At 40.3% G+C, this 19,983-nt stretch overlaps 1 protein-coding gene across 4 annotated transcripts in view; it reads right to left on the bottom strand.

The window, feature by feature from the left end:
• The window catches only part of AGAP2 (ArfGAP with GTPase domain, ankyrin repeat and PH domain 2), a 258,019-nt gene that overhangs the window by 129,085 nt on the left and 108,951 nt on the right, over window positions 1-19,983 (bottom strand). For 2 of the 4 annotated variants that reach the window (XM_075199336.1, XM_075199337.1), the window contains exon 1: window positions 15,752-19,144. The exons of the other annotated variants lie outside the window; for them this stretch is intronic. In XM_075199336.1, the coding sequence (XP_075055437.1) occupies window positions 15,752-18,596 (2,845 nt within the window). In that variant the 5' untranslated portion in view covers window positions 18,597-19,144. Of the gene's footprint in view, window positions 1-15,751; window positions 19,145-19,983 lie in introns of those variants that run through there. 4 annotated transcript variants of the gene reach the window in all.

The following is a 19,983-nucleotide window of genomic DNA, read 5'->3' as shown; positions in this document are numbered from 1 at the left end:
CTGTATCTGAAACAGTGGATCTCAGATTCACTGGCATCAAGTACAGTATATTAGGAACAATTTACAGATGTTGAGGCTGAACTTGGGTGAATCTGTGTGAATAGAATTTCTGGGGTTTCATACATCTCTAATAATAATCCAATTAATCCCCACAAAACACCCAAAATTGAATATGAATCATGTAAAGCACCTCAAACTTTATGCTAGTCACACACATTACAAATAGATTGTATTGAGCTACTTGGGGACAGATTCAGTTGTCAAAAAATCAATGCAAGGTGCCCGAGGAATTGAATCTGCCCCTTGCAATGTTCAACTAGAATGTAATGATCCAATATGATGATTTGCAATGGAAGATTTAAGGGTTGGCTGATGATCTCACACAAGTGTGGATGAAGATCATGGGTTTCCCTCCTACCAGATCAAATTCAAGCAGATCAGATTATGATTGCTTGTTCAATATGGCTGCATACAGTACAATGGTTGGTCAGTTTGGACGAATTGACCAATCATCATCTTGATATATGTAGATAATTTTGGTTGTCATACTGTAGGACTCTAAAGGTGAGACTTAATACAGCAAATTGCCCATTAGCAATAAGAATTAACTTGAGACAATCATAAACAGGGTGACACTTAGGCTAGCCGGAGAAACAGTCTTAACTGTTTTAAAGTTCCAAAAAATTTGCAAAGTTCTCTCTAGAAAATTGGAGGTTTGTGAGATCTTCAGACACAGCTCTCTCAGGAGAAACCAGAGGTGGTTTGGCATTGCTGACTGCCTCTCACCTCCTGGCTCTGTGCCCACTTCACCCCCTATTGTTACGTCCCTGTAGACAACATCCCTCCTCCTTCAGAAAGCACTGGCATTCATTGAAAATGCAAGCACGCTGGATAAGTGGCTATAAAAATGTAAAGACTTTTATTAAACTGCAAAGATCTAATCAGAATATACGGTACTTTAAATTTAGCTGTTCATTTTAGTCTATGACTCACTGGTCTGCAAAACAGCCTAAAGCAAATATAAGTTTAAGAATCTGTCCGTATGTGCTTTAAAATAACATGTTCAAGGAGAATGTGATGATGGTAAAGGAAAGGCCATAATTTTATACTTGGTGTCAGTAGTTAATTGTCACCTTCACTACCACCCACTTGGCCAAAGTATGTGATTTAACTCACTGCTTCACAACAGAACTGCACCAGTTTCCTTTTATGTTGCTTAAGGAGCCTCCCTGATGTACCCTCTTTGTCAGATGTGTGACGGGGAAGGCATTTGTGGGCTGCACTGCTTCTGACTCACACAATCTGTTTATACATGGACCAAGAGAAGACAGGCACATTCACAAAGAGCTGTAATAGGTTCCTGTCATCCTAGGCAATGCATATTCCTCTGCTGTGTTATTACCCAATGCAAAATATTCTCAAACTTATCAGCGTTTCAAAAACAAAAGCAAAAAAAAAACATATACCGAGAGAAGCAAGACTACTTTGAAAGTCCTCCTTTGATCTTGGGTGGAATTATTTTTTCATACATCAGTGTTAAAGGTAATGTATCTTTGCTATGTAGCAAGTAACTTTTGTATTATTACTAAGCGTGTTAACAGTGGTTCTCTTGGACAGTTCACAAAAGAGGCTGTTAGTGAAACTATCATTGTAGCCAGGGCCGTCTTTCCGACTGGGCACGATGAGCAGGTGCCCGGGGGCCCAGGGGGAAAGGGGGCCCAAGGCAATGAAAATAAAAAATCATGTAGAAAAAAAAAACGTACCTTTTGCGGTCACCTAACCGTTCAGGTCAGGTGGCAGTCCGGCTCCCTCCCTGGTCCCCTCACCCGTGCTGTGCTCGCAGTGAATGTCGGGGGTGATGATGTCATCACGCCCGACATTCACTGCGAGCGCAGCACAAAGGACTAAAGATAAAAAAGAGAAGGGGATCGGACTTAGTCGATCGAAAGGCAGGTTAAGGGGCCCCTATATATATATATATATATATATATATATATGTGTGTGTGTAAAAAGGTGATTTTATTTATATGTATACATATATATATATATATATATACATATATATATATATATATATATATATATATATATGGGCTCCAATGCACTGCTTTGTCCAGGGGCCCATAATGTTGTTAAGATGGCCCTGATTGTAGCAGCAGGTCCTTAGGAACACTGGTCAGTGCATGGTGCTAGTATAGAGAAGACTTATCATTTGCTAACTTGCTAACTACTTACAGCAGGAGGCAATAAAGTTCCAACTAAAGAGATGTGAAGGGCTGAGCTAAGATCGAATAATAAAGAGTCCTTATAAAACAGTCATCACTATTTGATGAGATTTATTTATATATACACTTGATTACCCCTAACTTGTGTGAAGTGTGCCTGTTGCAATGAAGAAAACAATAAGGTAGTGTTAGGAGGTTGAGTTCTGCAGTAAAATCATACGGGAAAAGTTAAAGCTGTTGTTGATCTGTTGTCACCCAACGCTGCTTACTCATCTTCTCATAGGAGGCAATAATCTTTACTGCTGCTAAATTAGAAAAACTCCCAACACCAATTTGGAAGAGGTGGCTCACACTGACTCTTCACAAAACTGTACCCTAGTTGGTCCCTGACAACTATAGTTATTGTAAGCTTTTCAAGAGCCAACTTTCATCATATGTTTTTGATTCTATCTTCTCTATTCTAGGCACCTGATGAGGCACATATGAATATTTAATGTGATATGCAGAGATGAGTACACATTAGTGAGTATCATGTTCATATAATGCAAATATGTGTTGGAAAATGATACCAAAAGATGATAAAAGATGTCACCTGAGCAAATATTTAAACTCAGTGTTGCCCCCATATAATTTTTTTTGCCTGATTTGACAACATTGCATTTCCAAATAATCATCTGACTCTTTGGGGGAGAATTCAATTGACCATGTTACCCATGAGAGTAACGCGGCCCGCCCACTATTACCTTTAGTACGGTAATTTTACCACGGATTTCTGCTCGCGGCTCTCTGAGCTGCGAGCAACAATCAGCATTGAAATTAAATGAATAATGCAGAAATTTGTACGCTCAGCCAGACAAGTCAGCAGTGATGTCTGGGTCATCAAAGAGTTCTCAGCATTGTCTCAAACTCAAAGGCCAGGTTCACACTACAGGTTTTTCACCCGATAAACGACCATTAGGTCTGATATTGCATTAGTGTATACGCTCCCATGAGGTCCCTGGTGACTATCGGTGATATAGAGGCACAATACTAGTTTACAGTAGAAATCATATTATTCCTTATAGAACACTAGTTTCATTTTTCAGAAACACACTGTTACCTATACTGTATACTGACCTGCACAAATGTGGACATAATAAAATGGACTGACATTGACTGATTATAACACAGACTGGCTCTGGCTCTTCTCCCTCCCAACTACTTGGTGAGATTAAAATTTAAATGTACTAACTGATCCCTGGGGTAGTAGCACAAAAATATTATTTGCACCAATCTCTGTTTCTATTTGCAGGAGTTGATACATCCTATAAAGATCATACTCGCCTACTTTTCAAACTACTCCTTTGGGAGACCCTGGAGAAGTCATGTGACGAAGTGGGAGGGGGTGTGGTTTTGGCATTGCATCACGTAGCCCTGCCCCTGCTAGGATATGCCAAATATCACAGCATTTCATAGCAGGGGGCGGGGCTTAGTGATGCAAAATCACATAATTAAGCACCGCCTCCATTATGTCCAGGAGGATGCCTACTCTTCCGGTAGTGTGGGCAAGTATGATAAAGACCCAAAAAGCAATTGTGAACTTATGTATGGCCTTACAAACTGCAACTTATGTATGGCCTTACAAACTGCAACGATTTTAGAGTGGGGAATTGTATAGTAAACTTAGTTAAGAAGCTTAGATAGAATCAGGGAAGATTAGAGCCAGTTTGTATCTGCAGTGGTTGGTGGGGGGGGGGGGGGGACAGGTAGGTATAAATTAATATTAACACAAATGTAGTTTACATAAAATGCAATGCTAATTGGATCTGTTTGTGTAAAATATACACTATCACAACTTCATAAGCCAACTTCTGCAATTTCATAATGATATCTACCATGAACTATATTTAGAAAACTTCAATTTATAATAATTATATTTTTATTTTCTTTGCATTTTCAATATTGTTTGCTCAATGATTACTTTTCCTGCAGAGCCTGATTGATTTTCTATTGTGATGGATTACTGGTATGTGTTGTTTTGCCCAGTTCTTTTGTCTGCACAGAAGAAATGAGTGTGGAAGACTGCAAGCTGTGACCAGTCAACAGCAGCTTTTTCCTTCAACTACAATTCGTTTGTTTTCTTCATGTGATGCTTTCCGTTTGGAGTATGATTTACAGAGTGACCATGGACAGCTGCTGCAGGGCAGCCTAAACGTGATGATATGCAGCAGCATCTGCCTGCAACCCCAGTTGTGATTTAATCAAGGTGCAAATTTGAATCTGCATTTCTAATTCTACATTAGAGGAGATGCTACAAAAGATCTAAACAAGGCCACAAGCTGCTAGATTGCTGGTAGTATCTTGAACACAAATATCTAGGTTGTTCAAGTGTTTGTCCTTGTATTGTTTTGTGAATACTAATACATTGCAACTTGTCTCTCTACATTGAGAAACTTTTATTCTACCTGCACTATTTTTCAGACATCCAACATACAAGACCAACTAACAAACACAATTGTTTATAGACAACCAAGTCAGCACCAAGTACTGCACCACTAAGATTTAGTTCAAGACGCTCTTAGGAAGTCTTCAGTTTCTCCCTGACTTATCCAAAAATGCAATGAAATAAAAAATTGCCTGCATAAATGTTGCATTATAAAAACTAACCCAGGTATGTGACTTCTTTAATAACACAAAGACAGAATGTTATTAAAAGGAACTTATTATGACTGAAAGGCAAAATGCTTATTAAATAAAATGGTGGTAACAAATTGACGTACATACATATAAGTGCCAAAAGAACGTCTGTAACATCACTGAGAGAAGTGTGCTGGTATGCTAATCTGTTTGCTGATTGTCCGAGAACAGTTCTAGTAATACGTTCTTAAAAATATACCATGTATCCCTCCTAGAATATATCAGAGATATAGCATTGCTTTCACTAAAGATAGTATAATTTTCTGCCCTTATACATAGGAAATATGATTTGGTTATAATGATATCTAGGGGAGATACATTACCCCTTTATGTTCTTTATGGGGGCCTGTATATGTCATTGACACATCATATGGTGTAACAATCGCTCTAAGGAGATCTGGATTCCTAGTTTTAGACAAGATTAAAACTAACTGGACACAGGTGCAGAGTCTATCAAGCTCCCCAGTTTTCACCAAGAACCGCCGCAAGGTGGGACGGCTTCACTACAGGAAAATTGCAGGTTGCAGCCTCCTGGTCTGCCTCAAGGGCACTAAAGTGGGAGAGCTGTCAGCAGAGCCAAGATAGTAGCAGGAACGCTGGGAATAGATAGTAAGCCAGGAAGTGGTACACTGGCAGGCAATTGCAGTACAAATGTGAAGCGCAAAGGAAGGTAAGAGGGCAAGCCATGAACTAGTACCCTGGCAGCCAATTGCAGTTCAAATGTGAAGCCCAAAGGAAGGTCAGAAGGCAAGTAGGGAACTGGTACTCAAGAGGTTAATGAGTATGTGTTCCAGCACAGGAGAGATCACTGAGGAGCCAGAGGTCCAAGGGAGGAATCCATGGTGAGCCAGAGGATAGTAATCTGTTGCTCTGACACTGCTACAGTGTCAGAGCAAGGTTTAATTAGAGCCAGTATTTAAATCTTCTGCCCCTTGGCTCGGTCATGTGACCGGCCGAAACAAAGAAGTATTGAGCGCCCGCTGTCAGAGCGGATGCGAGTGGCGCTGGGATAGAGAGAAGATAAGGATTGTGACATATTGGTACTTTCGGAGTTTAGACATTTATACACAGGTCTTCACAAACATGTATGATCAGAAGCATTGCTTTATTTCCTGTAAGGAATATACAATGAACTTGGATTGACACAGATTTTGTAGCCCAGCTTTTAAGGTCTTTTAGACTACTAACTGGATAATAAAAATAATGGATTTATCTTCTGTGATAACAGGAAATCTCTGAGTAAGGGAAGGTGACAGAAAGCAGGCCTATGAATGTCTGTTTCCTTCATCAGCATACATTCATTGGTTAAATGCAGAGATTTGCTTAAACCATTTTGACTAAGTAAATTCATATATTAGCATAAATCATGGCAATATAACATATTATTTCGATTGTTATCCATAATCAGGATCTGCTCAAACCCTGAGTTTCTAATGTCGCATCCCAGCAACCAGTCTACTTCCTGAGTACCTCCACTCCTGGGTCAAATATCTTTACTACGGTTAATACATGAGGAGTAACACAGTAAAACAAACACCATAGCTTCCCTTGCAGTCATTGTATAAAAAGTGTGCCCTGGGTGATAGGAGGAGAACAGGTAAGTGGGGCAGAAGAGGAGGTATACGCTCTCCCCTATACCTAATCTATTCCAGCTATTAGTCATTGGTATACTCCTCATATGGTGATTGTAAGAGGAAGAACACAGTGATTGACCTATGAGTCAAATTAAAAACTGTATTGATAAATCAACAAAAGTTAAACACTGTCATCAACTACATCATATAGTATAAGGATTAAAAGGATATTAAAGTAATTTTGCTATTTTCAACATTATATCAAAAGATAGGTAAAATATAGCAGAGAGCCTGAGAGCACAAGGGTAACCGAACTAAATGAGTTATATGTTTTAAACCAATCTGTTATGATATCCTCCTTTTATTTCACATCCTTATTAATTGCAGCCTGGCATGAAAACTATGAGTCGCAAACAAGCAACAGAAGCTAATAATGACCTTGGCAGTATTATACTGCCTTGGGTATTGCCAGAAGTTGGAACATGTGATTCTTAGGCATTTTTGCACTCAGTTTTATTTTTTAAGTGATACAAATAATATTACATCACAGTGTGTTTCAGGTATAGCCCACATGATTTGCTAAATTAAACCAACTGTAACTATATTGTTTTGGATTTTTGTTTATTCTTTATTATTGAGGACTGTACAAAGAGATGCCGATATGTGCTGTATTTTGCGTAATATCACTCTGCGCATGCCAAGATGTCGGGCATATGCCAAAGAGCGCAGCAACGTCCAATTCATCTTCGAACGCAAAGAACCCTTACTACAGCTTATGATTTCAGGGCGGAATGTGGAGGGGAATGGGCTTTGCATATAGTTAATGTACAGTAAATTCATGCCAAGCTCAGGCCCACTTCTAGTGATAACGACTGTTTATGTATGCTAGAACATGTGTTTGCAATCAGGAGCAACTGTAAACATTAGTTTTATGTACAGTAGACATTCATAACATCCTAATAAATGTATTTTATGGTACAAAAAAACTAAATTATGTAAAGGTGACATTAGTTGAATGTTTTTTTTTTCTGTGTGTTCTTTTGGGACTGATATTCCACATATGTATTGGATGTATACTGCAGTGTGTTGTCTGTTCATCAACAGACATATCTTCAGATCCGGTCCTTTGAATATGGACATGCATATAACCAATATATGTGCGCTTAAAAAAAACCCTGATGTATTAGATAGAGAAAAGCCCCTTCTCCGGTGATAATGGTATTTTCACCATAGATAGGGTTTCGTCCTATTTATTAAAGGCTACAACTGGCGGTGGTTATCACTGGCTTTCACTGGTAGCTATAGTTGGTGATCTCTACCAGCACCACAAGTACCAGTACACAAGAAACAATGCTTTACTAGTTAAATAAATAATTGTTTATATTGAAATAAATATCTTTTTCTCTTTTTTTTTTAAATATTTTTCTTTTTTACTGTATGGGCTTCCATTTCCACTGTACATTTTTTAATCAGCAATACCTTCTTACAAACGCGCAGAGGCTCCCTGCACCGGCCTAGTGAGCAGTAAGGGTGGTCTTTCCACTGTCAGCCACGCTCTGCTGTCCTGGTGACCTCTTACTGATAAATTAAGGTGAAATAAGATTTTCTATAGCTATGTTAAGAAGCCTCTGGGGTATATTTACTAAACTGCGGGCTTGAAAAAGTGGAGGTGTTGCCTATAGCAACCAATCAGATTCTAGCTGTCATTTTGTAGAATGCACTAAATAAATGATAACTAGAATCTGATTGGTTGCTATAGGCAACAGATCCACTTTTTCAAACCCGCAGTTTAGTAAATCTAGCCCTCTGTGTCCTCCTCTTGGCAGGTCCAATAGAATGTGCAAGAGCAGCTCCAGCTATAGTGACACCCTTATTTTCAGTATCAAAACTGAGGAATTTCTCTAAATGTAACTTAAAGAAAACACAGCTACTCATATATTTGAAAAATGACATTTAGAGGTTTAGTTTATCCATAGCTCACAAAATTCCTAATTGGAAAATCTGGACAAAAAAGATACCACACCCCTTTTCTAAGTCCCCCTGACGTCTGGAATATGAGACTGCCTTGAAAAAAGCAGAACTGTTGGTAATTATGGTTTGCTTTCCCTGATTAAGTCATTCATTACATTTTTAAAGCGAGTGTTGTCACACAAATTGTTTATTTAGTGCATATGGTCAGGCAGACAGAACATGCAACAGCTGATCTTGCCTCTGGTAATATAACTAATACAAATGGACTCAGTATTATTCAATGAAGATACACAAACATAAAAAAGGACGATATTAAAATCATTACAGAAGCTTTAATTAGACGTTATTGCAGAAATACGTTTGTTTATTTAATTTTTGCAACACTTAGGTGATGCTCATAAGAATAAACCCTGCAAAACCATAACAGTAACAAGCTCTCTAATCCTTCCACTGCATCTCTTCACAGCATGTGTCCAAACAAGACATAAGCAGAAAGCTGCACAATGCCCAATTGACTGCTGTGAACTGTGAAAGACAAGACCAGAGGATTAAATAATGGGCTGCTATTTAAAGTTATTCTTATGTTCTAAAAGCACTGGCTATAGATAAATACACAGCTCACAATTTCTATGATGATCTTATTTAATAGATGCTAAATGAACACTAAGGGCCTGATTTATCTTGGAACGCAATGTGAACGCAACTGGTGTTTAAAATAAACACCCATAACTTGCAGCCACGTATGTCCGTATACAAGTACAAGCGGGTCTCAAGAAACGTCTACATTTGAATATAGGTACAAGTACACTCTGGCTATATGTTACTTGTCATATGCAGACAGACAGAAAATCGTGCAGGATATGTGCAGGCATATGTGCAATATAAAGTCCCATCATTGACAAAAAGTATTTTTTGCAAAATGAATTATTAATTAATTAATTATTAACTAATACTACTATAATCAATAATATAAATATATGTTAAAAACATATTTTTATTTATGCCAAATACATAAATATATGTAAATCAGGATGTTCTTATTGCATACTGTAAATAAAATGCATTTGTATAGTTTCTCTTACTTGCAAACACATGTTCTGGCATGCCAGGGGCGCATGCAGGGGGGGTTTCTGGTTCTCCAGAAACCCCTCCCCTCCACGAAGAACGAGGGCTAAACAGTGCCCCTACATAGCGGCACTTTACTGTACAGCAACCGCGGCGCTGTCAAAGAAGTGTCCGTGGTGGTGCTATAAAATACAGCACCGCCGCGGACGCTTCTTTGACAGCGCCGCGGCTGCTGTACAATACAGTGCCGCCGAAATGGAGCTGCTGTGCATGCGCGGCCGCATGCGCAGCAGCTTTCTATATATTTTTTCGGGAGGGCAAACCCCCCCTTAAGAATCCTGCGTGCGCCCCTGCATGCATACGTGTAGTCATCACTATCACTCAGAACTTACACCTGTAGCTGGTGCAAATGATACGGCTTAAAACCACGTACCTAAGAGATGGCTAAAGCTTGAATCGGATGAATGTGCATGCGTTCGACCTCAGCACAGCCTTACTGTACATTGCCTTTGTGCATCTGCCCCGTCCCATCCCCGTTTCGCCATTCAAAATGTAGGCAGTCGGAAGTGTCATTTGTGTATGGACATGAATTGGATGGAATTGTGTTCACTGGCATAAAGTCTGTTTCTCAGCATGGGCAGAGCAATTTCACGCAAAATACAACACACAACTGACTTACGTCCCAAAAATTATCAGGCCCTAAATGTTGCACAACAGTTTTATTAACTGAAATGAACAATGATAAAATGGCAACTAATAAGAAAAAAAGTGTATTAAGTTGATTAAAAAGATCAAAGCATAAAATTAATATATGCCATGTCAAATGGCAAAAAAGGGACATGAAATATATATTTTTGTTATAGAAAGGATCAGCACTGCCATTCGGCAGCACCTAAAACACTGAGGGACTGATGAGTTTGAACGTACGTGAAAAAACGCAATTGAAAAATGTATTCACAAAAAGTAAGCAATCGCATTAATAAGGAAAGTTGGACGAATCGTAAGATGCACCCAGCCCTGCACCAGTAGCACTTGTTCCAGATTTACATCAGACATACACAATAAAACCTGTTGCCATAGGTGTATAAAATCAAGTACCTAGCCATGCAGTCTCTATTTGCAAACAAAATGGGTCATTCTGAAGAACTCAGTGACTTCAAGCATGGTACTGTGATAGGATGCTACCTTTGCAATAAGACAGTTTGTGAAATTTCATCCTTGCTGGATACTCCACGGTCAACTGTAAGTAATATTATTAGAAAGTGAAAGCATTTAGAAACAACAGCAACTCAACCACAAAAAAGAAGGCAACTTAAAATCACAGAGCGGGGTCAACGACTGCTAAGGTGTATGGTGCATAAAACTCGCCAACACTCTGCTGATTCCATAGCTGAAGAGTTCCGAACTTCCACTGGAATTAATGTAAGCACAAAAACTGTGTGGTGGGAGCTTAATGGAATGGGTTTCCATGGCCAAGAAGCTTCATGCATGCCTCACATCACCAAGACCAATGCCAAGCATGGGATGGAGTGGTGTAAAGCACACTGACACTGGACTGTGGAGCAGTGGAAATGTGATCTGTGGAGTGACGAATCACGGTTCTCCGTTTGGAAGTAAGATGGGCAAGTCTGGGTTTCGCGGATGTCGGGAGAATGTTACCTGCCTGACAGCATTATGCCAACTGTGAAGTTTGGTGGAGGAGGGATAATGGTATGGAGATTTTTTCAAGGTTTGGGTTAGGGCTCTTATCTCCAGTGAAGGGCAATCTTAATGCTTCAGCATACCAAGTCATTTTGGACAATGCTATGCTTCCAACTATATGGCCACAGTTTGGGGAAGGCCCTTTTCTATTCCAACATGACTGTGCCCCAGTGCACAAAGCAAGGACTACAAAGACATGGTTTGAGGAGTTTGGTGTGGAAGAACTTTACTAGCCTGCACAGAGCCCTGACCTCAACCCCATCAAACATCTTTGGGATGAACTGGATTGGAGATTGCGAGCCAGGCCGTCTTGTCCAACATCAGTGCCTGACCTCATAAAAGCTCTACAGAATGAATGGGCACAAATTCCCACAGAAACACTCCATCTTGAAAGTCTTCCAAGAATCGTAGAAGCTGCTATTGCTGCAAAACGGGGACCAACTCAATATTAACATATATGTATTTTAATACTTGTCATTACAGTCCCTGTTGGTGTAATAGTCAAGCATCCAAATACTTTTGTCCATATAGTGTACATCACATACATTTAAACTCAATTTGTTAACTTCTGTTTTGATTGCAAAATACACATTCGGTATTAGGTTGGAATAAGATGTAAGAAAAACCCCTCTATAATAGAGCAGGTATAACTTTCCACCGCTTGCACGCATAAAAAAAATTGAAAACTTGCTAAAATACGCTCACAAAATCGTATAATATATGCACGATCAATGAAGAAAGCAATTATCAGCTTCAGAGGTGAATCTATAATCAGCCAATCAGAAAAGGCTAGCTTGTGCTGACGACCCTTATCATCATCAGCATGTATTAGCACCTGTTTTCAGCAACTCGCTATTGATATGACTACTGATAGGCATAAATGCTTCTTAGTGTGGGTCTGTACGCCCTTACTGTATTCAGCCTATGTTAGACTGCCCCATCTCTTCCATCTCTCTAGTCGCAAGCAGCAGCAAGTATCAGATGCGGGCAAATCTGCATATGCGACTATGCATGTGGCTTGTTTTTTAGGCATGTGCAGTACAAATTTGTAGTTTTTACTCTACTCAAATGGGTGTATTTACAACTTGAGTGACATGGAGGCATGGCTATTTACGTGTGTGTTGAAACTGTAAGCAAAAGTATCAAACATTGGGAATTGTCACAAATTCCCAAATGTTTGATACTGCATCCTGCTAATTACATGTCAGTATGTCATTTGTATCATCTTGATAAGATACACGGATAATGCCATATTATGAATCTACCTTTCATTTGCATTGATTGCTATTACCATGTGAATGCTATAAAGCCCACTTTAATGTTAAAAGAGAGAATCACCACTATTTGAGATTTTACTAGTTCAACCAGCAGAACTTTTTGGGCCTTATTCATTAAGGGAAGTTAAGTAAAAAAACATTGAGTAAGTAGTCTCTTGGACAAAACCATATTACAATGCAAGGTGTGCTAGATGAAAAAACAGAGAGTATTTAACTTACCGTATATACTCGAGTATAAGTCGACCCGAATATAAGCCGAGGCACCTAATTTTACTACATAAAACTGGGAAAACTTATTGACTCGAGTATAAGCCTAGGGTGGAAAAGAGCGCTAATTTAAAAACCTAAATAAAAATGATAGGTTCAATCTATGAAATCATTTTTAGCTAGATGACAAGGAACATTCATAAATGATTATAAAATCATTGGGTACAACCTAACTAAATTAAGGGGGGGTATATAAGGGGTAGAGATTTAAATGTATGAACATGGTGGCTGTATTGTTTGTTCATTATGTAATTGCACTGTAAATTAAAAAAAAAAAAACGAGAGAGAGAGAGAGAGAGAGACAGAGAGAGAGAGAGAGAGAGAGAGAGAGGATTTTCACTTACCCGGCAGTGGAACGCATATGCGTTCCAACAACAGGAAGTTCGGCATTTGGAACGCAGGTTTGCGTTCCAAATGCGGAACTTCCTGTTGTTGTAACGCATATGCAGAAGTTGACAGCCCAGGGACCGGACGCCAGGTAAGTTCACCCGTGTATAAGCCGAGTGCCCTTTTTCAGCATACAAAAGTATGCTGAAAAACTCGGCTTATACACGAGTATATACGGTATGTGCAAAATAGAAAACTAATTTGCACCCCTTACATTGTAACATGGTTTTGTCCAGGAGACTACTTACTCATTTTTTTTTACTTAACTTTCCTTAATGAATCAGGCCCTTTGTACTTTTTTGCTAAGATTTCTATCACAAAAGATTGGCAGCGCTGAGCACTGCCACCAATCATATCAATTGCCGAACATGACAACTTAGATTAAAACACATCAGCAATTCCTGTGTTCAGGCAACAGTTTACCAAACCAGTGTCAATATATAGCACTTCCTAAACAGTTTTAGTTTATTATATTAATCTAATGCACAATGAGCTTTGTTATCAAGAAAGGCAATACATGAAATGAGTTTTAGTAAATTAATTTAAATAACAATACTCTTACAAATGGTTACATTTACACACTGATTGACAAAAATAAAAAGAAAAGCAATCTGTACCAACACAAAATACGATATAGTCTTATAGTGTGAATAGGGAGAGTGCACTGGCTTAGGAATCAATGATCCTTAGGGTACTATGAGCATTACAAGTGGCAGACTGTGCATCCTGACTTCATAGCTTGTGATGTGCAAGCAGAACATAGAGTGACTGAGACCTTATTCCACTAAATTACAGTTTAATAAGACAATAATGTAACTAAACAAGCAACATATTTCATATTTTGGTCTATAGATAATCAATCATAATCTACTGAAACTGTGAAAATCAGGAAGCATATATGGTTCCCCTGAAATACATGCATATCTGAAAGTCTGTCAATGATTATTTTACAATAGCATTACCAAGGGGGCACTAACAAAAAAAATAAAAGGTCTACATTGGTTTAAAATATATGTAACCCATATTAAAAAGAATTCCACTTAAATATAATTAATCATTGATAAAGCAATATTAATTGTAGTTTGCAATGTTAAGTTTACCTCTAGGATATCATTTTGGAACAATGATTTGCACTATACCCAGGTCCCAAATTCTTAGGGGTATATTTAGTAAACTGAGGGTTTGAAAAAGCGGAGATGTTACCTATAGCAACCAATCAGATTCTCACTATTATTTATTTAGTACTTTCTACAAAATGACAGCTAGAATCTGATTGGTTGCTATAGGCAACATCTCCACTTTTTCAAACCCGCAGTTTAATAAATATACCCTTTAAAGTCAAAAGCAGTTGCTAATATGCCTCTTCTAGTGCATGAGTCACAAATGAGTGACAGTAGCACAAACTGGGCTCCTGATGGTGCCTGAGAGAGGAGAGGGATCAGAAGCCCAATGCATTACACTTTTCCTGATGCATGGACTAGATGAAGGTCATACACTTTATTTGAGTCAAGAAAGCCATGGTCTACATAACATAAGGATTGTTAGGGCGTGATCACACACATATGCATGTTTGTTACGTGTTTTAAGCCATTATCCATATGCTTTCCATTCATTAAGCCTTTACTATTTCAGTCTATATTAATGCATGAGAAATTGGAATGCTGTGTTAGAAGATTTACAAATGCAATTGTGTGAACACCACCATTGACTCTTATTTGTCCAATATTTTAATGCACTTTTTATGTGTTCATGAACACATAGAAAGCACAATAAAGGTGGGTAGGTGTGAACAAACCCCTAGAAGCTAGGACCCAGCGAACAGTTAAAAAAAATACACCACTGATAACAATAGCTATATATAGCATGACATTTTCACTTTTGACTGAAGCATTTAAAAATATTTATTCTTATATTGTTATATATTTGCTTTTTTTTTATTATATTTTCCACTTAATGAAAATGAAAGGCCAAGATGTGTATGTGATCCCTGAGCTAAAAATGTGGCAAAAGTTGCAGCTGCCTACAATGGAGTGATGATGTAATATTGTACTTTTAAACATGCCAAGTACTGGAATGAGCATGATCACTTTGTTCCTAGAAAACTTTCAGTGGCATCATCAAACTATATGAAGTCGTAGGGGAGATTCAGCTAGCCGTGAGGTCGCACGACGTGTCTCCATGGGGTATTTCTGGTAAGAAATTTCGGTTATAATGAGTTATGTTTTCTGTACCATAATTTCGGTAATTTGCACAGGAGAACACATCACACAAGGTTTCTATGGGACCTCACAGCTAATTGAATCTGCCCCTTAAAGCATGAACTGCACATATGATGTGAGTGAGTCCCCTGTATAGCGCTGCGGAATTAGTGGCGCTATATGAATAGCTGCTGATGATGATGATCTACTGAATGATCACATTCGAATTTGCAGAAAGCAACAGGAATGGCAGCATTGTTAAAAGCTGCACATCACTCTTTATATCACTACATAATAAGATTGTCCCTATATCAATAAACTATAACAATATAGCTATATATATATATATATATATATATATATATATATATATATATATATATATAGCTATATCACACTTTCACACTTACTTTGTGCAAAATCCCGCTCATCTCCGGGGCTTAATCCGCTTGGGGAGACAGATGATGCTACGGAGGCCTTGGTGAAGATGCCACTAATGAACTTGAGCATTTTCCTGTCCCTAGCTGCTGAAGCCCTGGCCTTGTCCCCAGTAGGAGATGTTCCCTCTCGCCCCTTTTTGAACTCATCGGCTGGTGGATCTAAGTCACTGTTGTCGACAGTTTTGCTTTTCCCCTTTCTAAAACCTTTTGGGTCACATGAAGAAGGAGACAATAGGCTTCTTCCTCCCCCGGTGGGTTTTGGAAGCTCAGCTCTAGGACTGCTTTTAGTTGAGGACTTTGAGCGACTTTTACCCCCTTCATTCTCTGGCCATGACAGTCGGTTGGAGCCACTTTTCTGGCTTAGATTTTTTTCACGGTGCTCAGGTTTTTCCGCTTGACTCTTAGAGGCCTTACTGAGTTTAAGTATTCGACTACCCTTTTCCTTACATGGTGTTAGGAGAATAGGAGTTACCTTCCCTTGTTCAAGAGGCACAGGTAACCCTGCAACACATATATTAGAAGTGCATGAAGTTTTGGTCTTAGTATCCACTTGTAAGACACTCTTCTGAGACTCCCCCACTCTGTCTGGGCTCACTGAAAGGGACACAGTCACTGGTGCTTCACGATATGGCGTTCCAGGCTGGCAGGGTACAGGGAGCAAAGGGCTGGCGGGAGAGCTGAAAGAGTATCGGGGCCCGGAAAAGAAGGTAGGGCTTGACATCTGCCGGGGACTGCCACTAAGCCGGCTGGGAGAGTTTTGAAGAAAATAGTCCGAGGTGACACTGGTACTGATCCACATAGCATTTTGCCTATGAAAAAGTCTTTCTTGTCGCTTACCCTTTCCAGGGTCATCACTGTCTGGTGTGTGATCTTCGTCCTCCTCGCCTGGCAGAGAGATATCCCCGCATGGTGAAAGAGATAACAGAAGAGAAGATTCTGGAGGCTTTTCAATGGAGGGGATTTGTAACTCACTGGGGTCAACAGTTTTCTTTTCTATGAAGGTAACTGGCCTATCACTGGTAGCTTTTGCCCCAGGAGATTTGGCAGTCCCAGTAAATGGAGCCCTGGCTCCTGGATATGTTCCCATACCAGTTACTGGCACTTTTACTCCAGTTGAAGTTTTACTTCGAGGAGTGGGAGCTGTGGCAGTGCAGGTAGATGAAATTGTAGGCTTGGTGACTATACTTGAGGCTTTTATCGCTGAAAGTGGTGGTGTCACAGAAGTCAGAGATTTGGATGCACTGACAGGTGGTTTTGCTCCAGGGTAAGTGCCAGTATCTCCAGTCTTTGTTTTCTCACTCACTGTCCCTGAAGTTGGTGTTTTGTTTCCTGCAGACTCTTCAGTAGACACCACTGAAGTTGGTGCTTTGGCTCCTCTAGCTGCACTCCTGGCAGCGATTATTTTGGCCTCACTAGGTTTGGCGGCAATCACTGGGGCTCCACCACAACGAGATGCAGAAAACAAAGCTGATGCTGTACGAGCAGCACTAATTGGGGGAACAGTAACATGGGTCACGCTGGAAGGTGCTATACATTGTTTGTCAGCCTCATCTAATGCTTTGCTAAGCTTCTCTACTGGAATTGGTGCAAAGCATGTGTGTGTTGGTGAATCAGAGGATACAGCTGGCACCTTTGCTGCCTTTAAACTTCGCCGGGAGATTCTAGATTCAGTGACTGGTGGTTGAGGGCTAACACCTTCTGTAATTTTGGCACCATGTACTGGGATTACAGGGCTGCATATTAAATCTCTGGAAACATCAGTATCCAATGCTGGTCGTCTAATAAGGGATCCCCTAATCACACGTACCCCACCAAAGGGAAAATCCTTTTGACTGAATGGTATCGGAGCACTAGTTGTTCTAGTTGCCTTCATCCCATGTGCTGGGACTGGAGCACCTGAACTTTTTGTGCTCTGCAGTGAAGAGTCTCCGACGCTGGATATACCTGTGTGTTTATCTCCTTGTACTAAAGCTACATTGCTGGATATTTCAGAGTTCCTAATTTCCTGTCTCTGGGTTGTAGTACTTGCTGATCCTGTGTCTTTCACAGGTGGTGCTGGTAATGGAGTACTGGAGTCCACAATACCATTCCCTCCTTGGTTTTGGGATACAGGACTGGAATTTCCAGTCAATCCCAATGTCTGAGCTAAAATTGGGGATGACTCATTTTCTGCTGTGGATAGGGCATCAATTTTGAATGTGTCTTGTGCTCCCAACGAAGGGTCTGCAGTTCTAGATATCTCAGAAAACCCCTCTGCCTGCTCTGTAGTTCCATTGGTACATGTCCTGGTGTCTCCTGCTACAACTATTGAAGAAGTAGCACTGCTTGTGCATTTGTTGCCTGGTGCCAATGCTGAAGAGATTGATACTCCATTGTCACTCTCCGCGTGTAAAGTTGTGGCACTAATAGGTATTGTAGGATCTTTATCTGGGACCGTTGTTTCAACTCTAGATTGGTTTGTCTTGGTGGAAATTGATAGAGGTGCATTGTTACTACCCTGGGTCCCCTTTGATCCAAGAATTGCCCCTGCACTGTTGTTAATCACTGGTGTACTTGCTTCAGTGCTGGACTTTTCTTTTCCTCCACTCACCCCGGAACCAGGAGTGGGCCCTCCCCAAGCCCAGACATCTGGAAAGTCCCTATCCAGTGAGAGGCAATGGGCCAGTCCAGGAGTACTGCCAAGAGAAGGGGTGTCATGTTTCCGAAATACCTCAGTGCTTTCTCCCTTTTTTTCGTCTCCCACAGCCTCTAGTTTGACTAGGGTCAATGAGATGTGGTAGGTGGTCCTGCGCTGGAGGGTGGCTCCTCTGCTCATGGGTCCCCTGAGTGAGCAGCTTGCAAAGATAGCACGGGCTGCAGAGTACTCTGCCTGATCAACCACACAGAAGGTCTGCAATCAGCTCAGCACATCCATCATCTGATGTACCACCTCCTCTCCACACAGGTGTCCCCACAGCATATATCCAATCTCCAGACAGAGAATGCACGCCCAGGAATGTTAGTGAGTAGCTATCTGCAAATAATGCACAATAACAGAGGTAGAGAGCAACCGTTCAGAGGTGAAACCTCATTGTTAAAAAGCATCACTGCACTGACTCAGTACTGCATAAGGCACTGATGTTTCTGTTCACAGCTCATTCGTATTTCAAGCCCATTGTTTTCCAGGAAAGATAGGTGGACAGGTGATACCATAGTCTTCTGTATCCTCAGTAAGAAAAGGATGCTCGCCGATTCTTCATTGCAGTAGCAGCAGCAGACTCCTGAATTACAGCCGTGAAGACTATCAGGTTACGCAGTGATTGGAGACGGGCTTGTCACAGATATCCATTCACAGAGACACAGCCAGCTATTCTTCTGCCTCCTCTCCAGTGTTATAGCTGCAGCTTAAACGAGCACTTCAATTTTGCATCTCATAGGAAGAGTTTGCAAAGGAGGGGGCTAGGGAACGGTGTAATCGCAGAATAATATGCTACCCAAGCGTGTTATAAAGACTGGCAGGACTCCCTGTTCATGGTATAGAAATAGGAGGAGCTGTGATCCCTGTTCACTACACCCACACCTAACATGGGAACTCAGTATTGTATATTAAAGGAAGTGTTTTATATCCAAGAAGATGTGTGCACATGCAGATGTATATGACAAATATATGAGAAACCTCTGTTTCAATTCTTCCTTGTTTTAAAATCTGATTTAGGACATACATTTAGTCTGTGAATATATGAGGCTAGACACAACCTCTATTTGGTCATATCACATATTTTAGTGCTGAGAAAAGCAACCTGTGGTACTCCAGCTTTGTGGAATCACAAGTCACAGCATTCCCTGACATTCTGACATCCTATTGTGGAAATCACAGCGTTCACTGACAGTCTGACATCCTATTGTGGAAATCACAGCGTTCACTGACAGTCTGACATCCTATTGTGGAAATCACAGCGTTCACTGACAGTCTCACATCCTATTGAGGAAATCACAGCATTCACGAACAGCCTCATGCCAGCTCTCTGCTAGTTTTATTGTGGAACTACAAGGTCCAGCATACCCTACAAGCCTCTTAGGCAACCTGTGTCTCTCTTGCTGTTGTGGAACGGCAAGTCACAGACTCCAGCTGGGAGGGAATGCTGTGATAGCACTGGAAACCCACAGGTTGTCTAAGCTTCTTAGAAAACAAACCAATTTTTTGATTGGTTTAGGTTTTTTTT

This window comes from Mixophyes fleayi, chromosome 2, assembly GCF_038048845.1.
Source record: "Mixophyes fleayi isolate aMixFle1 chromosome 2, aMixFle1.hap1, whole genome shotgun sequence".
Taxonomy (NCBI): Eukaryota; Metazoa; Chordata; class Amphibia; order Anura; family Limnodynastidae; genus Mixophyes; species Mixophyes fleayi.
Note: the sequence above shows the minus strand (reverse complement) of the source record. Positions and strands in the feature narration are given on the sequence as shown.